The following is a 10794-nucleotide window of genomic DNA, read 5'->3' on the forward strand; positions in this document are numbered from 1 at the left end:
GGGTTCACTGCGTGTGCGGCGCTACCCGGGGTGAAGCTTGGGCAGCGGCAACCACCGATTGGCAGTAAAGGGGTTCACGCCCCATCTCCTGCTCGAGCAAAACCGGAGCAGCCAATCCGAGCGAGGACTGACGGAGAAGACCCAATCCTGGAGCCGGGCTGTGGGCGGGGGCGAGGACAAATGGCTCAGGTGGATTACTCGCCGCATCTGCTTTGGGGCTTTGCTGCTGCCGCTGCCGCTGCTGTGCTGGGGGTCCAGTCACCAGGTACGGAGAGTGTGGGGGAGAAGAGGGAGGGAGGCGTTTTTGTCGCATCTGATTGATAGGATAGGGACAGTCTGGAAAAATGGAGGTGAGACGGAAGGAAGATCCCTGGAAGCAACCTTTTGGGGGAACAGGGTGCTTGAGAGACCTTGAGAAGGGGGAGCTGGGACTATGGAAATGAAGAAGGCTTGGTAGGTTCGGGGAACCAATGAATGAAGGAACGAATGACCAGCCACTTAGGAGCCTAGCACAGGGCAAGGAACCTTTTCACTTTCTCATGTAATTCTCACAGTAACCCTTGAGATAGGTATTTTTAAAGCTCCATTTTGCAGATTTCTCACCCAGGGTCGCACAGCTACAAAATGATTGTGGAAGGATAGGAACCTCCCTCCTGACTAGTTTTAACACCTTTGCTGGGCCAGGCCAGGACAAAATTTGAGAATAGATGTTAGAAACTTCAGGAGGCCCTATTTAGGGAAATTGAGGGATTTGGTAGAGCAGTTAGGAAGAGTGCTCAAGCTCTGCCCTCATCAGCTATCTGTTGGGATTTCTAAGAGCTTCCATGAAATGGGCATAAGTTCTCTCAAAGAGGGGAGCCATCCATATGGCTTTTCTGACTCTGGGAGGAGAAAGCCTGAGTCACCTATTGAGAAATGGTAAAAATAAGGAGGATGGGGGGGGATCTTGGCCCATGCCCTGACCACTTCTGATCTCCGGTAAAGCTCTATTCTCTCTGGACTTCAGTGAGGTCCATTGTTGTGACCTACCATTCCCTGAGGGATTCCGCTTCCTCCTCTAGAGCTCTTTTTTGGTTGTTTCGTTTTGTTTTGTTTTTAGTGCTTCCCACTGTCTTAGGCCATGTCTGACTTTAATATTTATTTCAGCTGGGTAGCATAAGACCAAACTGAAACTTCTGTCAGAGTGACAAAGGAAGCCCGATGGTTTATCACCACTTCAGGCTCAAGAAGTCAACCTGACAACAGATACTGTGGGGGAAAACAAAAGACAACCAAAAAAAAAAAAAAAAAAACAACTACAACACTACAGTGAAGATGAGAAGTAGTTCTATTAAATCCTTTACATGAGTTTTATTTAAATCAAATTGATTGAGGGGCCCCTGGGTGGCTCAGTTGGTTAAGTGTCTGCCTTCAGCTGAGGTCATGGTCTCAGGGTCCTGGGATCGAGCCCCGCATCTGGCTGTGCTCAGTGGGGAGTCTGCTTCCCCCTCTCCCTCCCTATCTCTCTCTCTCTCTCAAATAAATAAGTAAAATCTTTAAGAAAATAGATCAAGTTGATTGAAATCATTGCTCTTCAAGGGTTCACCTAAGCTTTTTTAAAAACAAAAAGTACATAATGTAATTGTATTTTGTATACAACTTCAAGACAGAAGTGGATATAGTGTGCTTGTCTTCCTTAAAAATAGAAACTTCATCAAAATATTCTCAGTGAGACAGTATTGCAGAGCATCGTTTGTATCTCAGCTCTGCCATGTGTTAGCTGTGTAACCTCAAGCAAATCACTTAATTTCTCTGTGCCAACCCTCATCTGTCAAATGGAAATAGTAATATTGCCTATCCACCTTATTTAAGGATTAAATGAGATAATTTATGTTAGGTGCTTGGCACAGTGCATGACATATACGTGTGCCCGATACCTGTTAGCTATCGTAATTTCTTTTGCAACCCAACGCCGACATTGTTGGCTCCTTCTCCACATAATTTTCATGCTACTTCTCAAGTCACAGCAGTTTATTTACTTTTAGCTTTTATATTGTTCTAGCTTATAGAGCATGAATTACTCGAGAACCAGAGTAGAGAATACTTGAGAGTATAAATATTGCCCTCACTCCATAGATTCCACTCAAATGCATAAGGCTTGAAAGTGTCTGTCATCAATAGCCAGGCAAGTATCTGTTAGTAGATTTACAGTCACCTTGAGCCACTTGGATCACAAGGGAATGACATAAAAAAAACTAGCCTAGAAGTAAAGATATTAAAATACTGATTCCAGCCAAGAGAAAAGGGTTCTGATTTAGGCTACCATTGTGGACAAGTTGCTTAGACAAAAATAAGTACTGTGCCAAAGTATACTGTTGATTCACCACTACTAGTGTGGCTAAATATCAAGACCAATTTCTCTAAGTCTTACACAGAAGTCCATTTTATTACCTGATCGTAATATTCATACACCTCCTCTTTGTTCCCTTTTTTTTCTCCATTATTTTTGGCCGGCTTTTCCATTTCTAGCCACTACGTTATTTAGCCTTTTTCACTCTAGGTAAATGTTAGCATCCTTTGGTTTAGGGCAAATATCCAGGCAGTGTGCTAACCCTGTGAAGTAAGAATAGTACGTTAAGATAACTGAAGGTGGGCCAACTTCAGGGACTTAGAAAGGAATTCATGAAGGGATTGCCCAGATAAGCTTAGTATAGCCCTCGGGAGTGGGACACAAGTTAACTACCCAAGTCAGAGAGCTTATGGTTGAAGTAAGCTAACTGCTGTCTCATGTTTTTGGCCTTTGTTCCCAAGGCAAAAACCCTCTCAGGTTGGAGGGAAGTCATGAGCCGTTTCTTGAACGTGTTACGAAGCTGGCTGGTTATGGTGTCCATCATAGCCATGGGGAACACACTGCAGAGCTTCCGAGACCACACCTTTCTCTATGAAAAGCTCTACACAGGCAAGCCAGATCTCGGTAAGAAATCAGAGAACTATATCCTTCATAGGAGTGGCTCCAAATTGTGGTTCCCAGACCAGGCTGTCCCTAAGAACAAGCTAGGAAGTTTAAAAACAAACACACAGGGCGCCTGGGTGGCTCAGTTGGTTGAGCGACTGCCTTCAGCTCAGGTCAGGTCATGATCCTGGAGTCCCAGGATGGAGTCCCTCATCGGGCTCCCTGCTCAGTGGGGAGTTGCTTCTCCCTCTGACCCTCCCCCCTCTCATGTGCTCGCTCTCTCTCTCATTCTCTCTCTCAAATAAATGAATAAAATCTTTTAAAAAACAAACAAACACACACACACACAGCACAGGTGCCCATTTTCTTCTCCAAACTTATTTCCTGAAACTTCCACCCCTGAGTGGGGCCCAAGTCTGTTTTTTCGTAACTTCCCAGGAGATTATGATGCTGGCTAATCTACCCTTTGGTAGCCACTGGAATAACAGACTTTGTGGATAGCACTTGGCCCTTTTTCCTCCAAAGCTTGTCTGAATACCTTTCCATCCATTTTATACTGTCCTTTTATATTACAGGCAACACAAAAAGTATTACAAGGGCAAGTGAGAAGAGAGACTTATTTGGTGACTCTGGAGTGCCCCACTAGAAAGCTGTAAAAAAGCTTTTCATATGATTTCAGCCCTCTTCAGAAGCTAGGTTGTGCCACATATGGTTTATTCTGTTTTGCAGATGGGGAGTTACTAACCTAAGGTCTTCCCAAACCATAAAGAGTCCCTGAGAAGATATCCAGAATTCCTCTGAGCTGGCCTCCCAGAGTGAAACTTAGAAGGCCTCTGGTGGCCTTTCCCAGTTCCTTGAGCCCCCTTGCTGAGAATATTTTCACATTTCAGCTTGAGCTTCCTTGCACTGATGTGTGGGATAATGGTGTTTGAGCTGCAGCACCATTTCACGCAGCTGACAATTCTGTGTCACATTTATAGCTAACCCAGATTCGGGCTCTGACCTAGCTCATTTTTCTGCAACATCTCCATACAAAATGAATCTAAGTAGGCTAAGGCTCACTTTGAACAAAGCTCAATAGGAGTAAAGTACCTGAAAGAGTGGGTAGGACAGTTCTGCTTTTTCCTCCTCAAATGCTGCCCTCTGATGTCCAGGAATCCTGTGTAGATTCACAGGATTTTAGAGATTATCTGGTCTAGTCTTCTAAGTTTAAAGTTGACAGAGAAGCCCAGGGGTTATGCGGTTCACTCAAGGGCATAGAGCTGAGCCAAAGAACTGTGTTGGGGGGTGGGGGGGGGTTGTCTCTCTCCAGCCCAGAAATATAGAGACTGCCTCCCCCCTCATAATCTGGAGGCTCTCATGGTATTCTGCTGATGATAGTGTTCTGGAGCATCCCATAGAATTTCACCTGATGCCTAACCTGCCTAGGGGTTGGTGAAATATTCCACTTTTGTATCTCACTAACTAGAGCTATTTCCTCAGCCTTTTCATCAGAAGAGCTATCAAATTGGTTTATAATGTAGCCTTCTGTGGCCAACCACTAGGTATTTGGTAGGCATGTGGAATTTTTTCTCACCTTACTACCATCTAAAAGTCTTCAGTTGTGGAATTGGTATCACTGTGTGGTTTCCCAAGGATGGAAAATCCTTAAAGCCCAAGTAAACATTAATAGACCTTTCAGGGCACCTGGGTGGCTTAGTTGGTTAAGCATCTGCCTTCAGCTCAGGTCATGATCCCAGGGTCCTGGGATCAAGTCCCACATCAGGCTCAGAGCTTCTCCCTCTGCCCCTCCCCCCCCAACTTGTGTGTGCTCTCTCTCTCTCTCAAAAATAAAATCTTAAAAAAAAAAAAAAATAGACCTTTCAGTTACCAGTCTTGTCCTTGAAATTTCTCTTGCTCAATAGACCAGCAAAGGAAGTAGCTTTGCTTTCACTGTTTCGGCATCCCTTGCCACAGGATGCATTAGATAAATGACTGTACATTACAATCACCGGGGAAGAAAGTATTTTTAGAAAATACTTACTCTCAGGGCCTACCTCCAAAGAGTATGATTTAATTGGTCTGGTACCCAGGTCTTGGTAATTTCATAAAACTTCTTTAGTTGCCTCTAATAAACACCCAGGGTCAAGAACCACTGCTATGGTAGATTGTGATCAATACTTTCAGGACAAGATATTTAATACAGCAGTACCAGAACAAAGCTCACCAAGAGTGAGGTGGCCTTAGCAAACACCAAGGAAGCAGTGTTTTGTTCCAGTACCAAGTGCACAGGAAACCTGCCCAGTATGGGCTTTGTTCAAATAATATAGATCTGGATTCAGGAGAAGACTTAAGTCTCTTCAAGACCAGATTGAGCATCTAGATATGTCCCAGGATTTCTGAGTTCTCTCCTGCCTCAGCCTTGAAAGTTTACTGACCTCCTAGGCACCTCGTATTGATGCCCCACTGTCTACAACATTCCCCCAGACCTGTCCTGATCCAGACATGCTGGACCTCACCTGCACCAGCGTGGCTTTCAGGACAGAGGTAGAAACTGCTACAGTCAGGAGTGATTGCCTAAGTGGGCTCTTTGTTGGGTTTCTACTCTTGAAATGCCCCCGCCCAACTGTAAACAGTTGAAGAGGAGCTGGGCAGTTCTCCTTGTGGAATTCCTTCCATTCCTGCTAGTTGTCATATGCAGCTGCCAAGCCTCCCTTCCACCCAGCCAAAGGGAGTTCAGCCTCAGCAGCCTGCCTCCCGTGAACCACCAGTGACCTAAGAGGAGTTTGGAAGGAACCCTAAGTCTCCCCTCTCAACACTCTTGCTTTTTTCTGCTCTACAGTGAATGGCCTCCAAGCTCGGACTTTTGGGATCTGGACACTGCTGTCGTCAGTGATTCGCTGCCTCTGTGCCATCGACATCCACAACAAGACGTATGTAAGGGAAGGAAGAGCTTTAGCGTCCTTTCGTGGGAAGTCATGTGCTAGGCATAACCCAGTGTGGTCCTCCCCTTGGAGACCTGATAATTTTCATACATTAGCCTAGAAGGTGGATAATAAAAGGTTAATAGGTTCTGTTCTTTCTAGGCCTAAAAAAAAAAAAAAGTAATAGGCCTCACAGGTCTTTAAAGTTTGAAAATTCTGTGGAAGCAACAGCAGCTGGTAGTGTCATGATCTAGTGGCCTGCATCATACCCTCTATTTCTTTACTAAAGAATCAGCCTTTCTGCTACTAAAGAAGTAGAGTGTGTTCTTTTTAGAGCAGCCGCCCACATATACCTTATTCTCACATTCCTCCTTAAGAAGTAGGAATGAACAGAAATCACAATCCATGAAAAAAGGAACCCACAGGTAAACTGCTGCATGCTTATGCAGAGTCAGTAGGTGAGGGTGAAAGAGAACCCAGGATTCCTATATTCTGCCTCTCTAGGGTACTCAGACTAGGGTGGAACATTGGCAGACAACCATAGCCTCTTGTCCATATCATGCTGTAACCGGTGCTGACCACTGGAGGGGGCTCGAACTTTCTTTCTAGCCATCCTCCCCACAGTCAAAGGGCAAAGTTTGCTCAGGTCACTGGCTAAGGCCACCAAAATGTCAACTTCACACTAAAATATTTTTCTGTTGTATCGAAGCCCTTAGCATTTGGGGAAAGAAGAGGTAATGATATTTACTGAGCACCTCTGATTATGCCAGGAGCTTTCATCTGCCTGACCTTGATTAATCCTAGCAGCCCTTGGAGGTAATGATTTTCATTCCCGAGTTTGCAGATCTACATGTTTGAGACCCAGTTAATTTGAACTAAGGAAGACTGACTCAAGTGGGATTTGAAGCAGGGCTAAATATTAACCCTGTGATCTCTCCAACTTTTTTAAATTTTTTTTGAACTTGAAACTATGGTTTGACTCGTTCTACATTGACACATATTTTGGGAAGCAGTATGGTTTAGTGAAAACAGCCTGGGGCCCAAGAATGAAAACAAGAAAATGGGTTCTTGTTTCAGTTCTATTAGTAACTATTTTTGTAGCGGCAAGTTCATTATACGGTTGACCCTTGAACAACATGGGGGTTGGGGGTGCTGGCTCCCCACAGGTGAAAATCCGTGTATAACTTTTGACTCCCCCAAAATTTAGCTACTAATGACCTACTACTGACTAGAAGCCTTACTGATAAGAAAGTCAATTAAGACATATTTTGTACATTTTATGTGTTAGGTACTGTATTCTTACAATAAAGTAAGCTAGAGAAAAGAAAATGTTATTAAGAAAATCATAAGGAAGAGAAATGCATTTACAGTAGCGTACTGCAATTTATCTTTAAAAATCCACATATAAGTGGACCCATGCTGTTTAAACCCATGTTGTTCAAGGATCAGCTGTTTACCTTCTCTGCCTCTTGGTCTCTTTAAGTATAAAATGAGACTAGTATATCTGCTCTACCCCTCAGGCTGACAGGGAGGGAGGAAGAATTAAATAATCCTTTTAAAGACCGTTACCATGACAAATTGCTGATAGGTGTAAGAGGTATAGCTTTCATTTGCTGTGCTTTTGGAATGCGACTTACCGCATTATCACCCATTCATGTCCCCTTCTCCCAACACAGGATAGCCACAAATGCGGACTTCTGTTTCTAGCCTTTTTTAACCTGGGACTTTGGTCAGTGCTCTTCTGACATACACTCTGATTCTATTTCCTCTCTAACCAGAAATTCAAAATCAACAGCCATACATACATATTTACTAAATGTATAAAAACATGCACAGGAATGATAAAAATCAAATTTAACGTATCGGTTCCTTCTGGGGAGCTGGGGAGCAGGGGAATGGGATCCGGGTGGGATAAGGCTACATAGAATGCTTTAACTGATATCTGTAATATCTTATTTATTAGAAAAAAAGTATCTGGGGGCGCCTGGGTAGCTCAGTCGTTAAGTGTCTGCCCTCGGCTCAGGTCATGGTCCCAGGGTCCTGGGATCGAGCCCCGCATTGGGCTCCCTGCTCGGCAGGGAGGCCTGCTTCTCCCTCTCCCACTCCCCCTGCTTGTGTTCCCTCTCTCGCTGTCTCGCTCTCTGTCAAATAAATTTTAAAAAAAAATTATTAAAAAAAAAAAGAGAAAAATAAATTAAAAAAAAAGAAAAAAGTATCTGAAGCAAAAATGTCAAAACATCCGGATCGGATGGAGCCAGGGTATTGGTTGCATACAGCTTAATTATAGTATTCTATCATGAACAATTTTTTGTGCGTTTGAAATATTTCAGAATTTTTTAAATTTCATAGTTAAAAAAAATAAATCTCCAATCCAAGTGGTCAGTCATCCTATAACCTATCTCCTCTCCACCTCTTCATCAAAACTGAGGAACACGTTCTCTTCCCATGAGGTTATCACTGTGTCCTCCACCTGATCATGCTCCTAGGCTAAGACACAAAATAACAGCCCGTGTGGCAAGAGCATCTAAAAGCCCCAGAGAGGTCCTCGGTGCTCATGCTGCATTCAGGCCCTTCATTTTGTGCCATCCATCCTATGAGCATTGACCAGCCCCTAGCCCAACACCTATCAGGTGGGCTTGGACTACAGAGCCAAGCCAATTTGATTACGTAGAATCTGTAAGTATGATTGATCCCCAACTGTCTATACTGCTAGGCGTGCCATAAACCAGACTGCTTTGCTGTGGCTGGCTTCACCACCTTGCTACGACTTGGAGACCCACCGTGGATGCTGAGACCATTCTCCTCTCAGTCTAGCAGTTGAAACCTTTGGTTTTGCCCTAGTAGAGGGTAAATTGGTGTAATCGAGCAGACAGGTCTTTCTCGGGCCCAAGTCTCTCTTCCTTTAGCCATAGTCACTTGCTGGGTTTGGATGTGTGTGTGTGTGTGTGTGTGTGTGCGCGCGCTTGTCCCCCCTGCACTGAACGGGCAGGCCCTCCAGTTCCCATTTCTGTCTGCTCCCTTGTAGGCTGTACCACATCACACTCTGGACCTTCCTCCTCGCCCTGGGGCACTTCCTTTCTGAGTTGTTTGTCTTTGGGACCGCAGCTCCCACAATTGGCGTCCTGGCCCCCCTGATGGTGGCAAGTAAGCATCCGACCCCCTCCCCCGGGCTCCCATGGGAACTGCACCCTAGGGCTGGGGGCAGGAGAGCAGACATACGAGAGTGTAAGAAAGTGTTGTGCTGATGTCAGCCACCTCTCTTTTCTCTTATTTAAGGTTTCTCAATCCTGGGTATGCTAGCTGGGCTCCGGTACCTAGAAGTAGAACCAGTATCCAGACAGAAGAAGAGAAACTGAGGCTGGCATTACCACCTCCAAGACTTCGTCTTCCACCTTTGCCATCCCCTTCCTTCATCCTCCCTCCTCTTTCATTTCTTCTTTTCTGTACCATCCTGAGCCCCCTTACCACTGCTAGCCTTTTAGGTTTGGGGTTTTTCTTACATTTAAAAATTTTTAAGATCTAACCTTCATACAGAAAAGTATATACTGTGTACGTACAATTGAAAGAATCATTTTAAATGACTGAATATTCTGTACCTTCACCCAGATCAAGAAATTTCCAGCACCTCAGAAACCCACTGTGTGCCCTTCCCCCACCTACAGCCTCTTCCAGGATCCCTTTTCCAGCCTTCTGCTTTTTCCCTTTTATTTTTTATCCCTTCCCCTGACTTGTGTGGTGGGAACACGTGAACTATGAAACTTACAGCTGCTGTGTCACCCAGAGCAGCTGCCCCCAAGGGCTGCTTCAGGAGGCTGCCCTCCCAGGTTGGGCTCCTCTCTGCTGCTGGACCCAAGACTCTGAACCATCCGATGAACAGGCAGTCCTTCTAAGAAGGGCTCCCCTGTGAGTAAGCATGGCTCATATACTTGTGTCTACAAGTGGATCAGGGTTGGAAGAGTCTGGGTTGTTTTTAGACCTTCTGGTCAGCTGTATTTGTGTAACGAATTTTGTAATAAATAGAAAAACCGTCTGCTTGGATCAGTCCTTGTACTTTGACCTCCCCTAAGCCAAGAGCACTCCTGCCCCTCTCCGAGCCGTTGCATAGGAGAATCACAGCTTTTTGCTGATCAAATACACCGTAATGAGTAGAACAGCTCAAGGACCCGGGCACACGTGGCTGCCTCCAGCCCCTCTTACCACTTGTTCATTTCTCCTGAAGTCCAGTCTGTCTCTCCTTCCCCACCTTCAAGATTCTGAGTTCACAACTGAACAGTCAGGACCCTTTCTTGTTTTCTTCCTAAGGAAGAAACAGATTCTTGAGAAAGCAGAGACAGAAAACAACGCAGAAGAAACAGCTGCCTGACCATGGAAAGGAGAACATGAAACCCCAAGACAATGGACTGGAGCCGATAGTTGCCCTTCAGACACAACCCTGATGGGCTCATCACTGGCTGGGCCCACACACAGCATAGAGACTCAAGAACCCATTCATTGTTCAACAAAGTATTTATTGAACACTTAAGTCCATGCCAGACACTTGGGAAAGAGAAATGATGACCCAGGCAATGCCCCTGTTCCCAGTGGCCCTTACACTGTAGTCCAGGAAACGGACAATCAACAAAGCAACATGAAAGAACAACTTCAGACAATATGAACTCTAGAAACCAAGGTATTGTGATCAAGAAGGTAGGGGGTGGATGATTTAGATTGTCAGGAAAGGCTTCCCTGAGGAGGTGGGATCTGAGCTGAGCCTTGAATGCCCAGGTATCAGATGTCTTCATATATGAGGCAGGCATTTAGGGCAGAGGGAGCAGCATCTGGAAGGTAGGAACCATCTTGTTCAAGGAGTAAGATCCGCGTAGTGAAGTCAGGAAGCAAAATGTAAGAGATAGGTCAGGAAGGGAGGCAGGGGACTTGCAAGGGCATGACAGGAAGCTTGAAGTTGAGGATACTTAAATG

The 10794-nt window shown here is 45.0% G+C and overlaps 1 protein-coding gene across 1 annotated transcript; it reads left to right on the forward strand.

Annotated features, from left to right (window-relative positions):
• Window positions 1–64: 64 nt before the first annotated feature.
• Window positions 65–9865, forward strand: ERG28 (ergosterol biosynthesis 28 homolog). The gene is made up of 5 exons (XM_028096582.2): window positions 65–265; window positions 2791–2953; window positions 5754–5844; window positions 8861–8979; window positions 9112–9865. The coding sequence occupies exons 2-5, from the start codon at window positions 2821–2823 to the stop codon at window positions 9189–9191; spliced, it is 423 nt and encodes a 140-aa protein (XP_027952383.1). The 5' UTR covers window positions 65–265; window positions 2791–2820; the 3' UTR covers window positions 9192–9865.
• Window positions 9866–10794: the final 929 nt, after the last annotated feature.

Source organism: Eumetopias jubatus, unplaced genomic scaffold (genome assembly GCF_037043125.1).
Source record: "Eumetopias jubatus isolate StellerSeaLion01/CBP00866 unplaced genomic scaffold, mEumJub1_p1.0 scaffold_7, whole genome shotgun sequence".
Classification (NCBI taxonomy): Eukaryota; Metazoa; Chordata; class Mammalia; order Carnivora; family Otariidae; genus Eumetopias; species Eumetopias jubatus.